General features: G+C 36.2%; 1 protein-coding gene across 11 annotated transcripts in view; it reads right to left on the bottom strand.

Annotated features, from left to right (window-relative positions):
- Positions 1-27,757, bottom strand: part of DST (dystonin) — a 293,848-nt gene that overhangs the window by 29,601 nt on the left and 236,490 nt on the right. For all 11 annotated transcript variants that reach the window (XM_061347863.1, XM_061347864.1, XM_061347867.1 and 8 more), the window contains 16 exons: positions 23,826-23,945; positions 23,537-23,644; positions 21,609-21,827; positions 18,351-18,554; positions 15,293-15,524; positions 14,713-14,939; positions 13,923-14,045; positions 13,078-13,179; positions 10,707-10,808; positions 9,388-9,561; positions 8,410-8,565; positions 6,204-6,401; positions 5,524-5,652; positions 2,345-2,515; positions 956-1,111; positions 518-724 (listed from right to left, as the gene is read on the bottom strand). In XM_061347863.1, coding sequence (XP_061203847.1) covers positions 518-724; positions 956-1,111; positions 2,345-2,515; positions 5,524-5,652; positions 6,204-6,401; positions 8,410-8,565; positions 9,388-9,561; positions 10,707-10,808; positions 13,078-13,179; positions 13,923-14,045; positions 14,713-14,939; positions 15,293-15,524; positions 18,351-18,554; positions 21,609-21,827; positions 23,537-23,644; positions 23,826-23,945 — 2,628 coding nt within the window. The remainder of the gene's footprint in view (positions 1-517; positions 725-955; positions 1,112-2,344; positions 2,516-5,523; positions 5,653-6,203; positions 6,402-8,409; positions 8,566-9,387; positions 9,562-10,706; positions 10,809-13,077; positions 13,180-13,922; positions 14,046-14,712; positions 14,940-15,292; positions 15,525-18,350; positions 18,555-21,608; positions 21,828-23,536; positions 23,645-23,825; positions 23,946-27,757) is intronic.

Genomic DNA, 27,757 nt, shown 5'->3' with positions numbered 1-27,757 from the left:
CCACTCAAACCCCAACAACTTTCCAGATTTTTAAGAAAATAAATGGAGATCTCTTACCACACAGAAAATATTGGTCTAGTAACTAACACAGGAGATTGAGGAAGTGATGAGCATTAATCAAAGCACAAGACAAACACAAAAAGAAAATATTAAGGGATACTCCCACAGATTACTTAAAAGCAGTTCACCACATTCTTTAAAATATAAGGGGTTGATTGTGAAACTTCTTTTTGAGAATAGATGGCATTAATATACATCTGGAAGCCATACTGTAACTTTCTTCCTTCAGACTATACTGTATTGCAGACAGAAGTCACTGCTTGGGTTGAAAATGACTTTCACCTCCCAAATGAAGTGCTCTATGATTGAATCACAGAAATTGCTCCACTAACTCAACACTGTCTGTTACACTAAACCCAAGACTTACTTGAAAGTGCTTTAAGGCACCATATTCTTCAAGTCTGGATGTAATTACAGCCGAGTTCAAAGAAGTGTACAACAGCTGTTGTCCAATTACCTGTTTGGCTCTTTTCCTTGCATCATCCAAAGCTCTTCCCCTTTCAACTAAGCGTTGAACTACTTTTTCCCATCGACTCTGTACACTAATCAGCAGATTCTTAATAAGGACAACATCCTGCTTCTGGCTGAAATATTTCAAGTGGGTTCCAGTTTTGTCCAGCTCTATGATCTGATCTCGATGAGAATTCACTTCTGTGGCAAAAACCTTGGAAAAAAGGGAGAAAAGAGCTCTCAATATTATGTTGCTCAAGCACTGGGTAAACAGTGAAAAAAACCAGTCTGATAAAAATATGACATAGCAACAAAGACTATAAAATCCAATTCTAAACAAATTAAATGTTTCTTCGAGTGCCAGTATTACAGGGTTCATTTGGACATTGTTGAAGTATCTACACAAAGTGGGAGAAAAATATTACACATCTGTTTCTTTGCATACCTTGTGTTCATCAATTTGAAACAAGACAGTGTCCAAGATAAGACTTGGCCGAGAAGCTGCAGTTAGAGTTTGCTCAGCCTGAGTAAGCCAGTTGATGAAATCTTGAAGTGAATTGTGGAACTCCATCGCTAAACTGAGGGCTTCTTCCAGTTTGGTCTGTAAAGATAGATCGTACTTTAATAGCAGTTGATATTGTGTAGAGCTTCAGCCAAGTAAACCATTTTAGTTCAGCATTTTGGAGTAAACCATTTTAGTTTAGCATTTAAAAACATTTTTCCAACTCAAAGTTTCTGAGTTCTAAACTAACAGCCTATATTTGAGCATATTAAAGGAGAGAGATAAAAGAACAGCAAAATTATGCATGATAGATGAACAGAAAATACAGCACCTAGTATCAAGATAAAATTTTCCACATTAGAATATTACATCTTCTGCTACTTAACAGGACACATGGATTTACTAATTTCAAACCAAAACCAGTAGAACAAAGAACAAGTCTGCCTACACCACTTCTTTCTAATGAAGTCCAATTGCCATTTAGGTTGCCTGCATTTTGAATACACAATTTCTATTGATCATGAGACAGCAGTCAGTGTTTTTAAAACATTTGCACTGCTGGCAGAGCTGAGCACTCTAACCTTACAGCTTCCTGCAAGAAGGTGCTCATATTGGGTATTAATTAGTTTGATGTTCTTACATTATACAGTCACCTTAAGAGACACTGGCATTCTTACATTAAAATAAGACTGTATCAAAATCAGGACTGTACAGAGAGTTACCCTGTTTGTAATTATTGATATTCTTCATTGTTTGATTGAGGTAGAACAAATGGACTATAGTTCGTGAAGGAATGAAAGCAAAATGAAATGAATAAGAAAACGTGTGTTGCGTATCAGTGAAATCACGCCATTGATCTATGTTAGAACAGAAGGTAGTCACTTGAAGTACATGGAAAAAGGCCAAGCATTTGGGAAATTTAAGAAAAAACAAATGGATAAAAGCTAGGTAAATTAACGCAGCGATTCTGTACTGAGAAGGAGAGAAATCTGAATGATCAAATAATTTTATTCACTCTCTCCTGTCTACGATTACTGTAATACAAACCAGAAAAGCCCTGAGCATTATCAGTATCATTTAACATATTTCTACGGAACATATGGAACAGACTTGTGCCATTCTCAAACATCCTCCCACCAAATTATGGATTAATCATCTTCCTCAGTCCCATTTTTCCCCAGTACTCTCTAAATATACCACTGCATTTTGCATAACTGTCTCTACAACTGAATTTAAACTTAAAGATCAAGCAAGTATGCATGCATAACACACTGAACATTAACGTTCTTACATACATGATTTACACTTTATTTTTTTTGTAAAAACACATACTTTTCTTTCACTGAGCTTTGTTTGTACTGATTCCCATTTTTCTTTTAAGTTATTTATGTCCTGCTCAACGTTTGTTTCAGCAGACTCTGGGCATCTTGCGAGCATCTGCTGGCCTTTCTGCATTAGACACTTATATGTCTCTTCTTTGGCTTCAAAGGCAGCACAAAGTTCCTAAATAAAGCAAGCACCAAAAAATAAGCCAGGTGGAAATTCAATACTCTTTACAAATGCTAGTATAACATTTATTTCTCCCTCAACATTTCAGGCATATTATTAAGACTAATAAAGGAAATATATATAATTCATAAAAAGCCAAATGAGCAAAGAAAGGGCTCAATTCTTCAGGAAATGAGAACTTGTATTTTCTGTCAGATGTTTTCTCTGAGACCCAAAGTTTGGCAAAGAAAGTACTATGTGCTTATTGCACAAGATTTGCTACAATTTGGTTGGTTTAAAGTCCATCTGAAACACAAAAAGCGTCTGCATTATATAGCACACTGAAAGCCCAGACCTATTCAATACACCTTCAAAAGTGGGCAGGACAACTTGGGAGGGCTGCTCATTGTCTCTTGTTTCCTACCTTCCTTCAATCACCAGGGAAGAGCACTGAAGACATTTTACACATACAAAGAATAATGGTAACAACTGTTTTACTTGCTAACTACTCTACTAACGACTGTTTTTTAACCATGCAAAAAATGAGGTGTATTGCATTCCTATGATTCAGAAGGCTATGTTCAATATTTGTAACAGACCATACTAAATGTGGTAATGAAGCTGCTGAAGACTCCAAAATGAGGAACACCTTCCAGAAGATGAGCAGTAAGTGGCTTGCAAATAGGAGGAAAAAGCTTTTTCCTCTGATTCCTAAGACAAGGGCCCAAACCCAACATTTTCTTTAGGTTAAGAGAGGACTGTACATAGGGTGGCACCTGATCACAGAGAAGGGCAAAACAAAGCAGGAAGCAGGTTCAACTATGAGCTGAGGTTTTAACAGCTTTTTGCTTTCTTTCTGAGGACTATGAACAGTGGTGTCATCTAGCCTGCTTCCTCTCAAACTCCCTACAGAATTTCTGGTTTCCATAACTCCCCAGAGTATCTTATTTTACTGCAGCACAAGAACCCCTCAAAAGTAAACATAAGGAGCACAGCACAGGTCAGACATAGCAAGGAGTATGTGGCAGGACTGGCCCCAAACACTGTGTCTGGACTCAGCCTAAGACAGGGGCTTATCACAGTGATTATATCTGCAGTACAGTCACACTCTTAACAGGGCAGAAACAAAGTTCTTTTTAAAGGAGGAACTAAAAAAAATTGTCATAAGAGAGGGATGTTCTAAGCAGCCAAAGAACCCTCTTTTTAAGCCCGTTTTCTGCTAGTGTCCTGTAATGTCTCCTCATATCTTTTGTTTTCCTGGAGTTGCCTTAGCTAGAAATGCTACTCAATACCAACTCCATTTGTGAACCGATTATGGTTGACTGCCCTTTTATTCTTATCTGAAGAAACGGACCTTATAACTCAAGAAGATGGTTCATAATATTATTTCCAATGAGAATCAAATCTCACTTAAAATATATCAATATATCTCAAAATACAGTACAAAACTTTCTTCTTCAGTTTCATGTCACAAATTAACATGGTTTATATCACTTAGGAGCAAGCTTAAATGTGGAACTCATGGTAAGCAGCACTCAAGATGACAAGTGGCTTCAACATTTCAGCTGCCACAAAACAAAAACAGAGGGAAAGGGAGATGGGGAAAGAGAATTTACAAAGATGCACTGGGCTTTAACTAACTGAAATACTGAAATCAAGCCGTATTTCTTAAGGGTTATATACATTAAAGGATGGCAATTCCATACCTGCAGTTATATGATAGTAATCTTTGAAATGTACATGTACAGTTAGGAAATGATTGTACACATGAAGTATATATCACTAGGACACATTTTATATTTGTTCCAACTATAACACTACATTCAGTTTAAAGATTCCTTAACTAATCTATCTGTAAGTATAAGTATAGAAAATCTGTGTATTAAGAAGAATGTACCAAAGAAAACCCTTACATTTTCCAGGCAATTTTTTTTTGTCTTAATCTGACTTTAAGTCCAGGATAAAAAAAAAACCAAAAAGAGAAGGACTGGAGGGGTTCAAAAGTTCAAGGTTATTTCTGTGGTGTCATTTTCTATCATAACTGATTTTAAAACATTAAATTCTTTTCCTTCTCAAAGAAAAAGTTATTCGTACATTTTGGATGGAAAAAAACCCAAACAAAACAGAAGAGAAAAAGAGTGCCCTACATTGGTGGGCAAGGATTTTCAGCATCATTCCAAAATAAATCTGATTTTTAAAGCTTTGACAATACAGCATTCTAATGGAAACGGTGTCAGGCATATTTGAGTTCAAGGACAGTTCAGTAAATATCACTGTTACATCTGAGCCAGGAGGTCAGGAGGTCAGGAGTTTAGATATAAACTTGGTTTGAGTTTATATCCTGGCCTAACAGCACGGCATGATCTTACATGAATGGAACACTATGAACCACCTTCCTCTGAGGTAAGATATCAAGTTTAAGTGTCTTTTTTAAGCCCTATGGTTCTGTATGGCAGAGAACTCCATAGAATGTTTCTTAAAGATAAAGGAAGGGCAGGAAGGGAATAACTCAGGCATCTTGATCAGCTTGCCATTTCTGAAGCTGAGTCTTTATATGAGCCAGCAGTCCTTATTACATTTTGCTGATGACTTTAATGTCCGCTTTGCTTAGGCTGAGAATAAAGGATCGAGTCTCTTAATTCAAAGCCCAATGAATGTGAACCACTTTTAGATTCATCTTTATACCTTAGAAAAGTATAAATGTAGTTATGAGGACAGAAGGAAAAGAATAAGAATGACTGAAAAATTTATAAACATTTCTGTTTTTCTTTCTAAGAATAAAGATGGAAAAATTCTTTTATTTCTGTCTCCACACTATTAATGGCTCAGCTTTGGGCATCTCCCAAGCAGCTACTTTTCCTACACTGAAAATAACAGTGTTGTTTTGAAGGCTATTAAAATTTTTTAGGATATTGTACAGACATTGTGATATATAGAACATGCTCTGTATTTATCATAAACACTCTTGAAAGATAGTTAGTCCTGAAATGCAATTTGCAAAACATTCTAATACTGATACTTACCATATGGGTATTAAGCTGCTCTCTTGCTGTTTCTGGTAAACCTCCAACAGGTTTTGATGCCAACAGCTGACGTTCTGTGTCTGTCAGCCATTGCTGCATATCTTCAACTTCACCATGGAAACCTTGGGCCTAAATAACACCACATCATTTTAGATCTTACTTACATGTTCTCCATTCTAATATCAGCTCAGATGTAGAAGTATACTGGCAACAGATTTAACCAGATATTTGCAATAATCAAAGGAAATTAAATAAACAAAAGAAAACAAACAAAAACACCCACCAAACAGAAAGAAACAAAAAACCCAAAACTGAAAGAAAAAAAAAAGACAACCCAAAATTTAAACTAACTCAATCCAATCTAATTGATAAAAACAAAAACAAACCCCATGGAAATCTTAAAAACAGGCTAAATGAGCAGCTCTGAGATCAATCTTTTCCCTGAATAATATACCTATACAGGAATTTCACCCTTTAAAAATATGCAGGCCAAAGCTGAAATCTTGATTCAGCAATATAAGCTGTGGGGAAGATTTAGCTGCATCGAAACTTTCTCCAAATTCAGGAAGGTCTGAATTATGGCTTTGATTTAGGCCAACTTCTAATACATTTATCTCTGTATTTCATGTAAAAAGACACTTTTCCTGAGTTATCTCTTTACTTGATCATTTCCTTTTCACCTGGATCAAGGCACTGTCCAGCTGCTGTTTCCTTTGTTCTGTTTTTTCCAACAAGTTTTGCCAGCGCTGATTCAGAAGTTCCAGCTTGCTCCGTAAATTACTTGCTTCTTCAACAGCACTTGATTCAATCAAGTCATTTCCTGCTTTCTTAACTGCTTCCACTGTAGACTGATGAGCTAAAACATCATTTTGTAGTACCTACAATTGTAACAGAGCATATAAGACTGGCCATGTTGATAAATTATTGAATGAAAGCAATCACAGTGACTGAGCTAGTCCTAATCCAGTGACAACAGTTTAACATCAGCAAAGGTACTAGGAAATTAAAGCTAATAACTAAGGTCTCCAATCAAAAGCCATAACAGACCTTTCTGCAATACTACATTTTATTTTTAGATCTTAGCAAAAACTATATATTATAAAAGAATATATTCTAATAATATGTATTTCTGAAATAATGAAAAGTTTTTAGTACTGCTAGTGAAGAATTATTTCTTCACTTTCCTTAATTTGCTACATACTTTTATTTAATAGGATTTTTCTTTGGTTTTAAGGGTAAGGTGTAAAAAAGTTACATATAGTAGTGCCAACTACTTGTTTGAAAATAGAAAATTAGAGAAAGAAGGACAAGAGTACTATGTGCCTACTATGCCATACTGTGACAAAAAAGAAAAAAAAAGAGAATATGCAAAATGTTTGGGAAGAGAATGGTAAACTCCATCTAAGAAATTCAAGTTTATGACTGTTGTCTTCCATGGGACAGGTTCAAACTTACCTCCCACAAAATGCTGGCACAGAGAAAAAAATATAATGCTAAACACAAAGGAACTTTAGAATAAACTATACAGAGAACTTGATGAAACATGAAGTCACAAGTAGCCTATGTATACAAAATTCACATCACATTTGCTTTACTTCTTCTAAGTAAGGCACTGGAAGATGCTGGTTATTTTATTTTCTGAACAGGGGGAAAAAAAAAAGGGATATTCAGAGAAACGGATTCATCCTATCCCTTCCTTCCTGCTGAGGCTCACTAAGAACAAGGTCTATTCTTTCCCAAGTTGTTCAAGAGATGGATGTTTTTACAGGCTACCATAGCAGGATGCACTTCTGTGTGAACTTTCTAACCTGTAAACTCTGTTTTATGAAAAGGAAGTAGATTAGTTCACATGTTTGCTGAACTCCTTCAGCGTAGACATAAATGACGCTTGGATGCTTCTTCAGTAGTAAAACACGTCCATTGAATAAGAATATAGAAGGTTCACAGAGCAGAATCTAGGCCTGTAACTTCTTTTTTTTTTTTTAGGGGCCTGTTTCTAACATTAGTCATATAGAGCATGTAGATATCACACTGGGCTCAAATTCCAGCTGATCACACAAAAGGCTTCAGAAGCTGCCATTAAAATACACACTGAAAATACTTTAATTATCTGTGTATTATCAATTTTAACCATTCTCTCTAAATCCAAAATGGATTCTGAATACTCTTCACATCCTACACAGGCCAAATATCACAAGGCAGATTTAAAAGGAAGGAAAGTATTAATGAGATGACATTGAAATCTTCAGTCCTAGAAAGAATACATTGTCATGAACAGCACAGAGTCACACAGAGGTAGTGAAATTCTCTTGCTCTCAGGAGATACTCTTCAAAATAAAGGCACAATGGAAGCATTCTTCTGTGGGCTCCAAAGTTACAATAAAGTTTGACAAGACTTTGAAAGAACTGTTCAACATGTTAAGTTGGATTCAACTGAGATACAATTTTGCAAAATTCAGGACAACAAATCTCTGTTTTCTGAGAAAGAACAAAGAATAAAGGATATGAAACAGTCACGTGCATTTTGTGAGACTTGGCTTTAACAGAACTAATCAAGGAGTTTATTGCTTCAGCGAGTAGTAGCTTCAATAACTTTTGAGTTCTCTGGGTCAGATGAAGATGAATTAATTAATGTGGAGACTAGGGTGAGCTGCTCTTTCTTCGGCTAAAATCTGTCACTTGCATGGCATATGCAAGGAATGAAAGAATATGGAGGAGTAGGAGGAAAGATCTTAGCTATTCCAAGCCTGCATTTCAGCTATAATCTGCATCTCGAAAATCTCTATTAGAGAATTGTTTCTCAAGTGTTAAATTTTACTACAAGACTCACAAACTAAGATAAACATCAAAAGAACATTTCAGTTAATATTCATTATAATTACATACATGATGTTTGGCAAGTTCAATTTCAATGGCCTTGGGGTCTCCACCCACAGGTTTCTGTTCATTCAGCAAGTCTTCTGTATGTGTCAGCCATGTCAGTAACTCATCCAGGGCATGCTGGAACTGCCCCAAGGCTAACAAGGCACCTTCCAGCTTGTGCTACAGTAAAAATAAAATTAACAATAAAATGGTTTCACAATGCTATTGAATTGGCTTATATTACCATTAGTCACTGTAATCCAGAGCAGAGTACATGCATATGATAGCATAAAACCTGGGAGAAACAGTTATCCAAAACAAGCAATTGCTTTACAGTTAGAGCTGAGTTAGCAATGCCCCTGTACAGCCTTACATTCCAGGCTTAAATTCCTGACCTTCACAGAACCCATGCAACCAGAGCCAAGTTAAGTTTGAAGGATCTCTTGTCAGAGATATGACAGTAGTTTTTCATTGCTTAAAACATAATTCCAATATAAATGCAATCTGGTGCATAATCTTTTAAAAACCTTTTCTTTGTTGTGAAATGATTCGGTTTATTAAAAATAATACACTTCAAAGCACTGCATCTTTAAATCTCTCTTTTGTCTCTATAATTTAAGGAAAGATCACTGAAACAGTTTAATACTAAGTTGGTGGTTTGTTATTTTTTTTCCCAAGTGCTCAGTTCAGCTGCTAATATTACTTCTACACATATAAACATGTTTCAACTGCTACTTAAGATGTCACCAAATAACCAAAATAGAATAATAATGATTTGACATGGCATTGCTGACAGAGGAAGTGACAAAATTACTGCTAAGGGTTTAAAAACCATAAAACCAACTCAATAAATTGCAAAATTCAAATTCTATTACATATAGTTCTGTAATTTCCAAACAAAAAGGAATAAATGTGTAAATTGATAAAAACATCATATATAATAAAAATCTTTTTTCAAAAATCCAGCTCACAAATAAAGCCCCCATGTTCCAGTTTATTTACCTGTCTGCTTATAATTTTTTCCTCTAGGCTGTCCCACAGTAGTTTAAGCTCTGAGAGAGGGTCTTGAACAGTGTGCTTGTCACTCTCCTCTGTTACCTTCTTCAGCAATAGTTCTGCCTGATGGTTCAGCCTTTCCATTTCAATCTGCTGCTGATAAGCTTCTGTCTTAAATTGCTATGGCAATAGAAAAAGAACACAAATAAATATATCACAAGTAATGATCTTTTTGAATACAGCATAGTACAGCAATATTTGCACTACTTATGCATCACTGCCAACTTTCATAAATTTGGGGGGTTGTTTTCCAGGGTCAAAATGTTTCTATTAATCCAGACAGTCCCAGGTAACTGACAATATGCAACAATGTCTTAATATTCCAGTGCTTACTTCTATGACATGAGCATGATGTTTTTTGCCAACAGGAAAGTATTCTCTAGTGATCTCCCTGGTCTTTAAACAGAACATATCTTCAGTAAGTTCTAGCTCTTGTGCTTGTGACAATATAATACCTTAAACTTTAAACAGAATTATTTTTCAAAAGAGCTGAAAGTAATTTTTCTTTAGTAGGACACCCTCTTGTATGTGCAATTTGGGCAGCAGTCTGAATACAACTTGCAAACGTGTGTCCTTCTGAACTATGTGAGATTGTGATTCACTTGAAGTTACATCATCATATAGATAGATTAAACAACCTGCCCACAGCCAAAAAAAAATAATGTACTAGTGAGCAACAAAATCTGATCATTATCTACCTTTTTTTTTTTTTTTAATATACAGCATAATAGCCTACTAATGTCAGGAGCACACTCAGTCACGGATCCATACAGACAGGTTTCTAATTTAGACTGAAATTTCTATTTTTGCCTTACTCATGTTATTGGGAATGTTGTGATCTCTGTAAGCATTTAGACAGAAGCCTATAATGGTAGAAATGAAGCTTTGGAGATGTTCTCTCAGAGCCTCAAGAAAGCTGTTCATAGCAGAAATCAGCAAACATAAAGGTCATAGCAAAATAACCCTGCACACAATAACCTTAGAGCCTTTAAAAGAGAAGGAATGCTGTTACTAGTATTTCTGGGCTATCAGAACATATTCATAAAGTAAAAAGTAGTCTCACCAAAATTTGGAAGAGATTTTAAAATGAAACACATTTGTAAAGGAACAGACTGCAAATACATGTTATTTGAAATTTTCATACAGATTCTCTTTACTAGATATTGAAAATTACTTTGGACTCTTGAAAAATATAGACTAATACTGAATAACACAGGAAAATGCAGACAGATAAAATATATGTGAAATAAATTACTAGTTCATACCTTAAGCTCCTCAGTTTGCTGCTTCACTGTCTCCAGATCTGTTCCAACTGGGGACATGGATGCTAACTTGCTGCCAGCAATATCTACCCAGTCAAATATTGCCTGAAAATCACAGTATGAAATTCAAGTGTGAGCAAAGAAACAGTCATGTTTAAAAGTTTTATTAAACAAATATCAGTTTTTTTTTTTACTCCAGAGAAAAATACTTCTGTATCTTTGAAAGAAAACAGCTCTCTTCAGAAAACCTAGGTTTCTTCATAATACAATGGATCAAATATTAACAAAAGTATTTCACGTAGTGGTTACAAGAATGTACATGCTGCAAGACTGAGTTTCTATTAGCAGAAATATTCTGCCAGTACTACTCATGCTGAGTGGCAGTCTACTTCTTGAGTAAACCCAGCAATTTTTATGAATACCCTGAAAGGTAAATACAAGACAGCTCTATTGTGTATTCCTTCGGGGAGAAAATAGAAGACAGTAGCTGGGTGGTAACACACTTTAAATGATGATTACAAGCTTCTTTTGAAAGACAGGGCTTTGAGCAACCTGATCTAGTGGAAGGTGTCCCTGCGCATGGCAGAGGTGTTGGAATTGTGTGATCATTAAGATCCCTTCCAACCCAAACCATTCTGTGGCTCTCTGATGATGTGCAAGCAACATGGAACACAACCCCCATTCATTACATATTATGTAGTAAAGGTCCATGGTGAATCTCCATAGGATAAAAGGGCTTGACTGAATCTCCATAGGATAATGCAGTTATAACTTTAAAAAACACATGAAGCCTCCCCAGTTCTGAGGCTTTGTGGATACTTCTTTTGCTCCTGATATAATGCAGAACCACCTCAAGAATACTCGCAGAGTAAGAACAGCTGTATCAATCTGGGTAACAGCATAAGTGAACACCTCTGCTAGCCCCCTTTCCTCCTGCCTGTTATCTGTAATTCCTTACAGAAAAAAGCTTAGGACAGCTTGTCAGAGCTGCCTACTGCTTCACAGCTCCCCAGGAAAAGCAGACCTACCCTCAAAATGCCCAACAGAAGGAGGTAGCTGCAGCTAACAATCTGCCCACGATACTCTTCATGTCTACTGAAATAAGTATAAGAAGGCACTCTATTTACAGTTCTTTCACAAACTTTGTAGAATGAACGATGTACAGCCACAGGGACTACAAAGCACTTAAACCAATGTCAGTGTTCCTAATGTAACCCTACAAGTCAACAAGAAAAATACATAGAGAGGGTGCACTGTAAAGTAGGCATGCTATCTTACTATTAAGGAGTATTCTGCTGCTTGATCTGCACTGAAGAGACAAGCAACTGCCCTCAGTGTCATGTGAAACTAATTTTGAAGGTTTAATGAAGCAAGAAAGCCAATCATTCCACCAAGCAAAAAATAGGTTTTGCAAAATCTGACCATGTTTGGAATCTTTTCAAACGTTTCAATCTTTTAACCACTCAGTGACAAAAGATAAGAGGCTTGCCACTCAGCCAAAAAGTACAAAGAACATGCAAAAAAAACCCCACCCAGCACATAGAGGGAAAAGATCATATAATTTTAGAATAGTTTGGGTTGGAGGGGACCTTTGAAGGTCATCAAGTCCCACCCCCTTGCTTTGTTTTTTCTTGGTTGTGGTGTTTTTTGTTTGTTTTTCTTTTTTTTTTAAACTTTGTCAATTGTAGGATGTATAATGTACAAGGTATCTTAAAATATTGCTGGAAAACTTACCTACAGATTTAAAAAGCAAACAATCTTCTAAAGTATCGTGACAGGATAAATTATACTGAGAACTGGTATAATGGAAGAATTAGTATAATGGTCCAGCAACATTATGTTAATAATATTTTTTGCTTAAAATGTTAAAACTTAAATATTTGACTTATTTAAAAGGTGGAATAAAACTGAAGTTCTTTGACTGTCCTCCACAGAAATAAAATAGCAGCAAGTGAGTCTATCGACCTATTCTGTTTCTTTCAGATCATGTAAATGTGTCACAACTTCAACTCGCCTATCATATGAAGTACTATCACAAGAAAATATGAGCAGGATTACCGTGAATGTGTAGTATCAGAAAACCTCTGCTCTTATCAATAAACAAGGGGACATTAATCTTGAATTTAAATACAGTGCAATGTATGAATTACATGAAGAAAACAAAGCAATGGATTTATCCTTTAATGCAAAAAAAAAACCTAACCCAAATCAAAAAAAAACCCCACCAACCCTGAGAAAAATTTGCTTATGAAGAAAATAGTCACTATAATCAGAGTGATATATCACTTGTCACCACATCACATGGCATTTTTTATTACAACCACATTAAATCCTGTTGACTCAGGAATGGGTAAGGTACACAACATCATCTTACCTGCAGTCCATCTTGGTACTGAACAGCTGCCTGCATAGCTTCAGCAAGCTTATCCACCCTTTCTTTCCATGTTTTGTTTAAGCCATCCCAAGCAGAATTCAGCTGCAAGTAAGCACAATTTACTCCAATAGATAAAAGAATATTACTGCTGTATAATGTGCATTCACTAATTATTCACGGATCAATAAAATAAATAAACTAAACATGACTAGTCCATATTCATTCCATATTAACACACTTGTTCTCCCCATCACTGCATAGTTTCCCTCAGAATACACTAGAGGTTCTGGATTAACAACTTCTGTAAACTTTCAGTACTGATTACTGAATATTTTTATAAATATAGGGATTATAGTTAACATGGGAAATAGTATTATTAAATCATTTGGAGTTACATCGTTATAATAAAGGTAGCTTCAAAGAAATGTACAATGTTGAGTCTTAGAGAAATTCAAGTATTTTGTAATCATCCTAAACAGGATTGTCTCAGTAAAGATGTCTCGCTTGGCATAAACCAGATACAGCTGAAATTTATTCTAGCATTACTTATGCAAAGAAATAGCCATCTACTTTAAGTCAGTGAGGATTTAAAAAAAAATAAAATCTTTCTTTTACAAACATTTTAACTCATAAATCAATAAAATAAAATTGTTTGTACATTCAAATCTGAGTCAAGATTCATGTACCCAAAAGGCAAATCTTACTTTGACACAAAGGCTTCAGGGGTGTCTCACTTTTGCCACAAGATTTTTATTTTCAGACTTTGTTGGGGGCAGGTGAGATATACAAATTTCAGCTGAACAAGCACCTAACATAACATCTTTAAGCACCAGCGCTTCCCATACCTCATCTATACTTTTGTTGACAATAGGTTTGTCAGGCTCTCCACAAGCAGCTCTAAGTTCAGAGCCAAGGTTCACAACTGTTTCTAGTTCTTCCTGCAGTCCGTCTATTTCTTCTTTAACAGCCTACAAAGAGAAGAACATACAACACTAAATTTAATCATCCATGTACAGTTTGCTTTCAAGATAGAACACAGCAGGATTACCACCTTTGTTTTCTTTAAGGTCACCTGGACTTACAATTGGATGCTGAAAATATAAGCATCCCTTTGCAGTGTGAGAGAGAAATCAACTGACATCAGTCTAAATAATAACATGAGATGGAAAAAATAAACAAGAAGTTTAATCAGAGTGTTTTCTTTTCCAGAGGTTATCATTTAACTTTCAAATCTTTAACTATAAATAATTACAGGCTTAGAGCATAATACATCTGCACACCTTTCATTTATATGTTACGTATTACTCAGGGAATCTAAAGCATGTGTAACTTTCAAAAGCCTTGGTGACATGCTTACTATATACATGTTTATAAACAGGTATGTAAATATAATGACAGGCACATGTTGCATGCTCACTGCAATTAAGCACTCATACATGTTATTTACCACAGACTCTTGAGACATCATTATAGTAAATTTCTATACAATTATCCCTCTTGGTCCCTAAGCCAAACTAAATATTCTCCCGTAATTCTGTATATTCTATATACATAAATATTCTCCACAGTAATTCTGTCTTTTCTCTGCATGCTGCAAATAAAATAGCTCAAGCCAAGAAAATACTTTCTACTGACCTCAGCAGCTTCTTGCTGTTGCTTGACTACAGATGGGTCAACTCCAGGTCCTTCCAGTTCTCGAATAAAGTCCTGAGTATCTTTAATAGTAGCTACAACAGCCATGTGATCACACCAAAACTTTTCAGCTAGTTCCATTACATCCAACAATTTGGCCTCCCTTTCCTCAGTCAAGGTCTGGATGTCTTCCCAAATGAGGACCATTTGGTCTAGTTTATCTTGAACAGCTAAACAACAAAGGAACTAGATTACTACCTTGGCAAAAAATTCTAGGCCATAAATCTCTCTACAGTTCTACAGCAGAAACATATGTGTACATTTTAAAATTTAGACTCTAAAATTGTTTCTTTACAGGGCTCCTTATAATGTTAAGTAGGAACAACCAAAATGGCCTTTAAAAATAAAACAAAGGTCAAATCCATGACGAATTATTTTAAACAAATGCTTTGTTTTTATAAATCTTTAGCAGCTTCTCCAGCAGAACACAATCCACAGATCAGTGGTCATCAGAAATTAAGATTCTTTTATATACTGCACCTTGCTGCATTTCCCCTATATGAAACTATCCTCAGTCTACTACCTTTAGCAGATATATCCTTATCAGCTCCTTCTGAGCGAGCAATCATTTCCTCCCCTCTCTGTTTAAGCGTCTCATACACTGGCTGAAGTTTTTCCAGATCCACGGACACATTCTTATTTTCACTGATTTGCTCTTTAATCTTCTCAACCTCTGCTGATATCGAAGGTGGCTGCCTCAGACGTTCAACTATGCGTTTCAGACTCTCAAGAGTTGGATCTATCTTGTCATGAAACTGGGAGAGTGGTAAAGGACAGAAATAAGTGGCAGAGAAATTAGAGAAAAAAAAAAATCCAACAAATGAAAAATGGCGTGCAAAATTTTCTTGGAAAAAGGAACAGTAAAATTATCATACTTAACATCTCTATTCAACATATATATGTGTAACTTGCAACAAATACTCTCCTCATGGTTCTTCACCTCTTTTAATATTTAAGTTACAAAAATGACCTTACAAATGGTACTTCCTCTCCAATTTAAGAATTTTACTATTAAGTCCTGAGACACTCCATCTGAAGGTACTATAAATATGTCAGAATCCACTTGGATTTAGTCCTGTGTAATTCATACATAGAATCATAGAATCATAGAATTGTTAGGGTTGGAAAGGACCTTAAGATCATCAAGTTCCAACCCCCCTGCCATGGGCAGGGACACCTCACTCTAAACCATCTGAAGAGCCATGGCTCTCTGATTTCATTCTTTTAAAAAGGTATTTACCTTAATATCAAATACATACATTTTCATACCAGGACCAACATACTGGCATATAACCACGATTAGATCTGATATGTAAGGTCATTCAGAAAGATATTTGTTACTGTCCAGGTGGTGCTTGTTAGTGCAGTAAAGGTACATTATTTTTGCACCTAAAAGGGCACACTAGTGTGTATTTTATGTTCACCCATATTTGACTGAGCCCAGAAGCTCAATGACAGCTATGTTAACATGGCACACGGTCTTTGGTACAGGTCCAACATTAGTCTTTACAATATGGTTTGGATCCATCAAGATCCCTAAAAATATCTCACCACCATGCCCCTTTCAAATTAAAGAGATTAATAAACTGTGGGTGCATCTGATGATCCTCCAGGACCTAAAAACCCACTCCTGGCTACACCTGGGAAAGGTGCTAGAAAGAACACAAGATTACCTTATGCAAACAAATAGCTACACATCCTTTCTATTCAAAGGAATATAGGCAATACAAGTGTAATTACTTTTACCACCATACAACCCACTTCAATCAGACTCTGTGACTAATGTTATAGACTCAGTGTTTTTGTTAGAAGTGTGAATATCATACCAGCCAGCAAAATGTGCTATGAAAGATAAGTAGACGTCCCACATTCAAGACTTCTGAAAAACTGATTGTAGCAACAAAACCTTACATAAGTGATAACAACTGACATATAAATTACATTTTAAAGTTGTCAGTACACTCAGCAGGCCTCCTTGTACTCACACTTCAATGAATGAGACAAAGTGTTTGAGAACTTAAAAGGAAGAAATTCAAGTTGTTACAACCTCTCATTCTGGATCCATATGTTATGCCCTGCCTTTGATATAAAATGCAATTTAATATAATTTAAAACCTGAAGAGTTAAATAATTATTCTTCCAGGACTGTCTAGACAAACACTGACATAGTCATCACAGTACAGAGCTCTGAAAATATATATCTATGTATCTTAATAAAAAGAGATGATATAAAATTACATTCTGGGCATTACAATGTTTTGCTTTGGCATCTGCATATACATTTAGGTAAATAAAATTAACATCAAAGTATTGCATAAATCATTAAGTATTTTCTCAACATCTGATTATACTCTAGCTGTTACCAAAGAATGCATTTTTATTCTTGCTTTCTGTACTTACCCAGTATAACACATTAATGTCTATCACATACAAAGCAGGGACTTGAATACTAAGTAAATACCTTAAATTTTCTAATGTGCAGCTGCAAACAGGGGGAGACCTGAGCATTTATGATAAACACTGAATCTAAATAATCAGGCATCTTTCCGAGGTGTGAATAAGGAAGGTGTTATATAATATCTGTAACCAGTTCAAAAGCAGGATGTTATCTGATGTCATTTTTTGCCTCAGGTTCTTAAACTCAGTCTGCAGGGGCTACAAATATGACATCAAGTACAATGGCCTATGAGACTTGATGAGAACTTTAAGGTGTATATCTTTATTATTTTAGACCTAAGCAGAATATAGCACTTAATTGCCAGTGAATAGAAAAAAATTGGAATTTCCTATAAAAAACAGCAGTATAGAACAAACCATTCAGGGTTTTGAATGGGCTCGCGTACACTGTTATACTGAGTTCTTTTCTGAATTTGGGGTTGAGTAAAAGAATTTCTGTTTGGGTTTCATGACAATTAACCCAGTATTTAAAAGTTTTTAGAATGTGACACTTAATACACTATCAAAGTTCATTGCATAGGGTGATGAACCTAAGATACGCAACTTTTGTGGACTTGATCTGAATTTTATGCTTATGATGACATTTTGTGAGGTCTAACTTCACTCACAATACCTTTACGTAACAGTTCATGCATGTGTTGCATTAAGTTCTTGTGCATGTGCAAAGAAGAAAATCACTATTACTACTGCTAAAACACCCACTGGTTCCACTGGTAACAGATCATAAGCAAAGCTGCCAAGTTCTAGATGTAACCATACCCAAGTTAACCAATCAAGAGTGACATCCATATGAAAACAAAGCATCAGCTAGCAACAGACCAGCAAGAGAAAATGGAAGTAAAGACAAAATCCCACGTTTCTAGACCAAATGTGGTGGGGTCTTTTTTGCTTCAAAATTTTTCAGCTGCAGCAGAGTTGCAATACTGACCAATATATAACATCATAAGCCCTTGAGAAATAAAAAAATCAGTGCCATAGGCAGTGATAGGAACATTCACAGGCCATTAGGTTGAAAAATCCAGATAAAATGGTGGTTTAGCCTTGATGTATACATGTAGGATGACAATGTCTGTGTGCTTTTCCATTTGAATGAATCCAATTATACTTTAAACTTAAACTGATACCTGGGTACACTGAGAGATGGCTTCATCCAGTGCCAGTGCTCGCTTTTTAACATCTTCCTTAATTTTACTGTAAAGGGTGTCAGCTGCCACATACTTCTCTTGGATAGAAAAACCTTCTCCTGGGCTCAGCTCCAGCAACTGAGGCCCAGTTTTGTTCATCTTATCTATATGAGGCTTGTGCTCAGCAATCAGCTCACGCAGTTGCTATAACAAATGAAACAACTTATCAGTTTCTTATGCTTACACCACCACATTACAGATGTCCACACTTCTAACACATCCAGCTGGCAAGAAATTCCAAACAAATACACTTCATCCTAATATAAAGTGCAAATAACATCAAATAAAAGGTAATGACTGCTTTGCCAGTGATCGCTCCCATTCCAACACAGAGCTATCCAGGCACGAAACACCACAATTAGAGATGCACTGGAAAGGTCTGTACAACACTCTTGTGTACGATTACAGGTAAAATATAAGATGTTAACTATGCATATGATGCTGGCAACAGACATTCTCCATGATATTTAGTACCCATAATGACAGAAATGGTGACAATATTACAGATGGGTGTAACACCACCACTTTTCATGTTGATATCTGTCACTTGCTGCAAAGCCTTTAATTGTGGAACATCATAGGAAGAGGCACTGGCACTTCAACATTAGTAATTCAAATTATCCTTGATTTAAGAAGAGGAGACTAGCACAAAGAAGGGTCAAAGAAATCAGTGAAAATGACAAAAGGACAAGAAAGACTGATCAGTAGAGATGTCTTAACTTAGTTTAGCAGTCTCCCCTCTGGCCACCGGACCCCTCTATCTTCACAGCAGAACTATTACTTAACCAAGTTTAACAAGTAATTAGTAGGGAAATTAAATCTCAGCTGTCTACTCCCTCTCATCATCCCCCTGCAAAGTAAGTCAAAACTGTGAAGAAGACTGTGCAGAAGCTTATGGAAGTAGCTAGGTCACAAGGTGTCTTCCAACTTGCCTAAGGATTTTGCCTTTGTTTACTTGTACCCATAGATCTGACAAAGGGAAAGGGGATTTTTTTTTTTTTTTTTTTTTTTTAGGAGTAGCCCCATCCTTCCCTCCAGTTTTATTTATTTTCCCTGCTCATCCCTCCCTTTTCAGAATAATACCACTGTCTTGTGAGACGCTGTCCTTCTTGGTGCTGTGAACTCTTGTGAAGCCCTTGTGCAGGAATATGAAAGGCACATGCTCTGTCCTCCCAGCTAAGAGTTTGTTTAAATTAATGAAGACTCACAAAAGGGCCTACACCAGTCTCAGTGTAAATAAATCCTCTTCTCTTCAACTAAGGTCCTTCCCTTAAAAAGAAATCCTGATACTGGCTTGCTTACTCACTCCTTCCCAGAAGAGGAGATGCTGAGAGGATTGAAATGACAGTGACCATGATTCTCCACAGTCCCCTGATGACAAACAGCAATGAAAATGCAAACCCCCCTGACTCTAGCTACTTACTGAGAATCTAAGTCTATTTGTATGCCTTGCAACAGGAAAAATAATGTTGACTAGCAGACATGAGGAAAAGGGAAAGCTAAAAGCAGGTTGAAAGCTTTTAGAAAATAATTTTGTGTGATCTATTTTTGTGCACAAAAAACTTACACAAGGCCACAACAGTGCACATTTCTGGGTCCAAACCTTATGCTACACATAACCACAGCTCAGTTCAAACCAAAGTGACTGCATGTTACTCTCACAGACTCAAATCGATGAATTCCATGACTTGGAACAAAGACAGTCATCAGTAAATACAACAGAACAGAAATGTAAGTGAATATAAAAAACCGTTTTCAATTCACATTCAGAACTTTTTTTTTTTTTCTTTCCTTTTCTTTTACTAGAACAATAAATGATTTGGTCTTCTCCATGATCTACTATTGGGTAAACGATTCCAGTATTTCAGATCAGAACATGTTAAAATTGCCTGACATTAATCTTCTACTTAACAAACAAATCTCAGCTAATGGCATAGCCCAGAGAAAATGCAAAAATAGAAGCTCATCTGAAGGGCCTCTCATGCAAGCAGAATGATTAAAGTAGATGAGGAACAATCCTGTAAGTAAAGCAAGCATGATTTGGTTTACGGTGACTAATCAAGATAGTTTGTAAAGCACATGTTATATAGCCAGCCTTAATAGAACATGGTTGTTCATTCTGGACATAATAGGAAGACAAATGAGTGAACCCAGTATTTACCAGTACATAAGAGTGGCACATCTTCACTAACTGGTCTCACAGTAAACAAGATATTGAAGACAGGGTTCATCCTATCTAACCTGAGTCACTTAATTGAGGCAGCTAAATTAAAATAAATCCTGGTTATTCTGTGCTTAGTAGGGAGAGACAGGTACCTCTAATAGCCATATGGGCTTCGCATGTGCCAACCTATGCAGGTTTTTAACCTCAGTGGGATACACCTGATTCCAGGTAATACTAGTAGCTATAGATGAAACATACTAACTTTTACCCCAGCTGATTATTCCTCCATGTAAGAAAGCCCATATGGTGGCCAGCCTACAAAACTGATGCTTCTATTTTGTGATGTTATGGTAAACATTTATTTCTTTTAATTGTTACATAACATATATACTTGACATGAGAAATTACTATGGAATTGGCTAGAACCCAAGCAATCAATTCTTGGCCCTTTAATTGTGCATCTTCCTGGCTCAGCTAAATTTAGCGCCACTGTTACCAACAAAACAAAAGCCAACGTTTTTACATGTATGGAAGATAAATGGATGCACATATTTGTACACAGACTGTACACAAACATAGCATTTCACTTTCAGCAGGCTGACAGCAGGTACTCTAGTTCTTTAGATAGTCATGTTTTACCCTCTTGTTTCTTGCAAAACCATCCCATATCTGTTCTTTCTATTTATAGGTCTGGATTGTTCTAATACATTAATTTGTACTTTTAAGTTTACTTAACTATCAACTTTTGTGTGCTCAGCTCTCACTTCAATGGCAGTTTTTCCCCCTTTCACCCTCTTTTATGCTTATACATTGTTGCTGCCTTCCACAGAGAATCTTGTTTGCATGCACAGTTTGGGAAATGGTAAACGCCCAACTGAAAATGTATTTATTTTCTATTACTGATTTAAAGCTTTATTTTTCAACAGAAGTATAACTGTCTGGGTCATAAACATTTAGCAGAGTACTCCACAGCTCTAAGCAGAATACTACTTGGCTTTTGACCCTTTGTTTTTCAAAATTGGCAAAATGCTTACCCTATGCTCTTCTTGTTGTTGCTTTAAAGTTTCATATTCAAGGGCTGGTGCAGGAAGCTGAGAGATGATCATTTCTGTTTCAGTTAACCATGGCCAAAGCTCTTCATAAGTCTCCCAGAACTGGTTAACCAGGGACTGAGCCCGTTCCAGCTGGAGGTTTCTCTCAGAGTTCATTTGACAGACTGTATCATATTTCTGTAAGAGGCTTTCCATTTTTTTCTGTAAAATAATATTAACAAAAAATAGCAATGTGTGTTTTTCCATGTCTATTACCTTCATTTATAAACAGTCTTTGATAATTATAGAACCAAACCACAGTGAACCACATTTTACTTTTGATAATGTTTCTATCGGCATCAGTGTTCAAGGTGGACAGAATCAGTATTGTGGGAGATCATACTTTGGCTGAGTATTCTCAAAGTAATTAGAACATATTTAATAATATCGATATTTACAAATAACACTTTATCCATAGGGCTTCCAGTCAAGCTGCAAATGATTTGACTGCAGATCTTAGCCCCACTTCCTTACTGAAGAGCCTTATCTTCAGTGACACTTGGCAGAAGATTAGCATTTCTGAATCAAGGCATCATGAACAATATAAAAAAACCCTGTTGTTTGGGTTTGTTTTGTTTTTAAATCTGGCAAGAAAATAGGGTGCAATGTTGTGCTTGTAGCTTACAAACTTGCAACAGCAACCACAAAGCATTATTTTCCAGGTTAGCACACTTTAAGTAATGAGGATATGTTACCATTAATAATATGATAAAATTATAAAGCCTAAACATTGTAAGTCTACTGCATTGGGCATATGATAATAAAGTATCAACTAGCTATGCATTTTTCCTGTGGAAGACTGCCCATGTTATCATTTTAATGAAATATTATATGTGACAATGCACATAAATACTTAGCCTTGGAAAAACTAGACATATAAGCAAGTCATTGAATTGGTGAAGAATCTTTTTTTGCCAGAACAAGCTATCCTTTCATTTGTTATGTCTTGCATGTGAATTAAGTATAAAGATATTATCCAAAGGACAAAACATAGCCTAACACACATATATACCGTATTTTTGACAAATACAAATATTGAATAGTGTCTCACGTAAAACTGTGTTCTCTTATGACAACAGTTTCATAGACAGAACTTCTCATCTATTTGAAATTCACTTAAGAGCAAATCAGATTTCTTCAGAAATCCTCCAGCAGAGCACAATTAGTGTTGTTGTTCAAGGAAGGCAGTGATTGAAAAGACTAAACTTACACTATATATCCAGCCTTACCATAACTCAGCAAAAAAACCCAACAAACCCAACCCCATAACTAGCCCATTCTTAAATGCTAACATGAAAAATCTGTCTGTATATATATGCAGCCCCAACATTAGGCTTTCTCTGTGTGTGCAATAAATAAAGGCATAAGAATGCCTCTCATGGACTGTGTTAGTCAACAGTATGGAATAATCTTGGCAAGTGAAGTCCACGCTGAAAACGCCAGAAATGAAAGATTCACACTGAGGTGCATAGCCATTGAATCCAGCATAGAAATACACATGGAGTGTCACTGACCCAAGAGAACTCAGGAAGATGAACCGCCAGATTCCATACACACTACCCCAGATGACTAACACCTATTCACTCAATTGTCCATTGGCTAAAATACTATTTACCATGGATGAAGATGATAAATGTGGCTACAAATTAGTGTCTGGCAATGAAGCAAGTACACAGTGCTTGATCTCTGAACATCCTGAAGGAAGAAGAGAGATACACAACAGCATTTCTTCTAGTACTACAATCCTTAGACTAGAAGTGGCTGTAATTAATGCTTTTTCATTAGTATTTCAAGACACACACTATAGGAATCCTTCTATTTATATGTTGTCTGCATATCTACTGCTGTAGCTGCAATTTAAGAAACTTTACCTTCATGGCCTGTTTTTCTTCTTCGGTGCACGTGTTCATAATCTTATCCCCAGATTTAACAAGTTCATCTATGGTATCTTTGTGCCTCAAAATCTCCATGGTAAAAGCCTTGGAACAGAATAAAAATTGGTCAGGAAAAAAAAAAAAGAAAAAAGGGAGTATGTTGAGCAAAAACTATTTTTGAAGTGCATTATGATGGACTGAAAATTAAATCGTGCCAGTACACTTTCTAGATGGAGAGTGTGCCGGCCAATAATTAATGTGACATTTGGAAATGCATTTCTTTTACCTTTTGAACTTGTAGCTGAGCCATGGTCTGGTCTTGCTCAAGCCTAATATCACCCAGAGACATCAGTTTCTTTTCTGTTTCTGCAATCCAGGCAAATTCAGCATCAGCTGCTTGATCAAACTAAATGAGGGAGACATGAATTAGTTCAGTGGTTCTATAGATGTGAAATTAGAATGATTGTTTCAAAAAAATTTAGAGAAGATTAAAAAGCATACTTTGGAATTCTTAGAAAGACAGCGGCTCACTTTCCATATGAGAGTTTTATATAAATGAAATACGAAGCTCAAAATGATTCTGAGGGATTGTAACACAGCAGCTTAATTCATAAGCATGACAAAGCAACAGAAGCAAATATATTTTTCCAAAGCCTACAGCTCTCTAACAGACATAAGAAAATAAAAACGGTTATAATTTCAGAATTGTAAGTCAAGTCATTGTTTTCATTTCAGTCTACTTCCATGTCTTTTCCATCTCTATGTTTATTATTACTGCTAGTGTTGCAATTATCCTAAGAAACAGTTGTTTGATGTTATCCTTTTAATCTTAAGAGATGCTTTGGTATTAAATGATAAAGGCAAAAAAAAAAAATCACAATTTGACTAAATTGGTGGAAAAACCTCACTGAACTCAGACAAGACAGGATTTCATCCAAAACTAGACCTTGGATTAAACGCAAAAACTCTTTGAGGCATTTGGGTGCAGCCAGTCCTTTTCCTAAAAGATTAACTTCTGACCACCATTAATCAACATATCAATGTTTCAGGAATTACCTCAAAGCACTAAAGTAATGAGAGGATTTAAAGGATCTGTTTCTTACTAATTTGTGATGGAGAACCTGAAATGTGTGGGGATCCAATTCCCCTGGAAAGTAAGACCAAATTAAAGAAAAAAAAAATCATATATTCTCTCTTCAGTTCAAGTTTATGGGCACATATTTTAGTCCCCACATGGTGCAGTTCTCAGCAGAGGCAGCTTTGAGCTTAAGCCATAGAGACATATTACATGGGATGATGAGGTGTACAAAACAGTAACTATAGAAACTACTAAGAACTAATTTATTTCTTTATTTATTTTAAACTCTGACCTTCACTGCAATTAGCTGAATATTATTATGGCTATGAGTTATTGTGACAGTCTATCAGGATGTTTTAGGTCAGAACCTGCTCCTTGTGTTGTTGATAACCATGCTTTCCTCAGAAGTCTCTTTCTGTCCACAAGAGTCTGTCCCTCTTGTCCTTCAAATATGTTGGTCTGTGCCTTTGTGGCTGCAGACCAATGACAACCCTGCTCCTGTAACACAGCTGGAGTTCACTTTAGGCACTAAACAGTGCTGTCTTAGTGATTAATCATGAGTCACACAAAACCAAAAGAAGCAGTTCTGAGATTTCATTCTTTACGAGTCAATCTTTTTCAGCCCTTATAATCCATGTTACATGAAAGAGAGCACAAACATTCTTTTTCACTGTATGTCACTTCTCATTTAAAGTAACAGAAAGTTTTGTCCTAAATATTGTGAATTCCTAATAGAAAGGTACATTCTGAAACAATCAGGACTGTAAACATCAGCACAAAGCACATACACCAGTAACAGTTAATTCCTGGCTTTAGAAACTGCCAAGCTCTTCAGAAGCCCATCTATTTATGATCCAGGTCAAGGAAATTAAGAAGGTGATTCCCAGTGTGTTAGATGTACAAATTAACTGCACTGTGGCTTCCTGATACCAAATAACCATGGATATGTGAGTAATAATGAGCAAATATTTAATGGAAATAACAAAATCAAGGCATGGCAGTGGAATTTCTAGGTTACATACCACCGAGGAAGGACAGGATTCTAAACTCCACTTGCTGAGGGTACAGGATTTCCAATTCCAAATTCAAATTTCAAATACAACACAAAAGAATAAAAAGCACAAAACTAGTACTCTCTGCATCCAAATTTTGAAGTGTTTTCTTCCCATTATGCAGGACACTTATTTATGAGCACTGAACTCCACTTGAGTCACTATAAAATCATTTATTTCATCCCCACCCAGTTTAACCAAGCATAGTTCATTGTGGCACTTTTACTTCTAACCAAGAATGATTGATTTCCAAATACAATGACATTGTGATTTGCTTCATGAATGCTTTCTGAAGTACTCTCTGTGGCTGCTTTATAGTGAAGAACAACAAGTAAGCCAAAAGTAGAATATCATAGAATCATAGAATAGTTAGGGTTGGAAAGGACCTTAAGATCATCAAGTTCCTACCCCCCCTGCCATGGGCAGGGACACCTCGCACTAAACCATATCACCCAAGGCCTCGTCCAACCTGGCCTTGAACACTGTCATATGAATATGACCTATTCTATGTAGCATGCCTTTACTAAGGTAAGACACCAGCCAATGCTTTCAGTATTGAGAAGTGAAAATTACAAGATGCAGCTAAATTTATCCCTAAGACGATTCTATCCATCTGGGAGCATTTTACCCAGGTAGTTAAAAAACAGGACATTGCATTAGTCTATTAAGCCTCCCAGTTTCCACCGAATAAACCGCTTCCATGTGAAACAATATGCTTACATGTTCATATAGCTTGCTGCATTTCTCACCTTGACCTGGTGATGTCTAGTCTGAACCCTACACTACTCCCATTGAGCCTTTGTCTTCGTAGTGGCTTTGCCTTCCACCCAAAACTTTGTAAAAGCACAGGCACTTGAAACAAGTTGCCACAGGATAAGCTTACAGAGCACTAACTTCTCCAAAAGCATTTTTTATTTTGCATTGTCTTTCTTTGAGCTAAATAGAAAGTACCTTATCCTTCACTGGAAGTGTGTTAAGCTTCTTGATATTTATCATAGGATATAGTGTATAGGAGTACAATGTGGTGATGTGAGTTGGGCTGAAGTGGAGGTTAGGGATATGCAGGTCTGGGTTGCAAATGTGCCTTTGCCACATTAGCTAGTGGAGCTAGCTCTGGACTTCTTATGTGTGGACCTGAATTTGCTGAACTTGTGCTAGGAGATGCAACACACTCACAGAATTCAGAAAAGTTTAAGGAGAGCCAACATACACTCTCCTATCTTACATTATCACTCACTGAAAAAAATTATCCTTCATTTCTGAGGATTTGATTAATGAGACAAGATAATATTCATAGCAAACCTCTTAAAAAGAAATATGAAGTTACTTTAACCTCAGTTACAAGACCTGAGTTATTGCCAGGCTCCTTCAGTCAACTTTCAGCAAATGGAAAGTATCACACATGCCTTCTCCTACTCCTCTTACAACTGTTTATAGGAACTATTAGTAGAAACAGAAATCTGCACCAACATTTCTATGCCTGAACTGTAGCCAGACATTGGCAAATTGTGTTTCCACAATGCATTATAAGCAAAATTAAATATGGGACCATTTAGTGATGAAATTAAGAGTGCCAGTTCTCAAAGTGTACTCATATATACAGCTCTGCGAATGTATAGAAACTTCCACGTATTAAAGAACTCAAATTTTTGAGCCCCAAGAAGAAAAGCATTGTGGATATGAATAGCAGTGATTGTTATTTAAATCCTCCACTACAGCCTGAACAAGATGATCCAGCTTTTATTTGTGAAAAGTACAGAGCAGCTAGACAATCAACTGATGCTAAAAGGTGTGGCAACCCTTGTGATTTCAGTGTGGCATTCAGTGAATTTTTCTGGGGATCTCGAGCATATTTTACTTAACATAATAAACATGATCTACAGAAGACATGGTCCATTCAGTTCTTACTTAAGCAAACTCTCATTTGAAGAGCCACAGAATAGTTACAGCAATTTCAGCTACAAGCCTGATGTTTGTGTCAACAAAAGGCAGAAAACTGTAACAGTGTACAGATTAGCCAAGTTCCAGCATTCATATCTTAACAGTGGAGTCCCATTTCATTCAAACAAGCCTTTTGCTGCTCAAGCA

This window comes from Neopsephotus bourkii, unplaced genomic scaffold (assembly GCF_033783945.1).
Source record: "Neopsephotus bourkii isolate Nb327-2 ecotype Australia unplaced genomic scaffold, CSIRO-AGI_Nbou_v1 NB_330, whole genome shotgun sequence".
Taxonomy (NCBI): domain Eukaryota; kingdom Metazoa; phylum Chordata; class Aves; order Psittaciformes; family Psittacidae; genus Neopsephotus; species Neopsephotus bourkii.
Note: the sequence above shows the minus strand (reverse complement) of the source record. Positions and strands in the feature narration are given on the sequence as shown.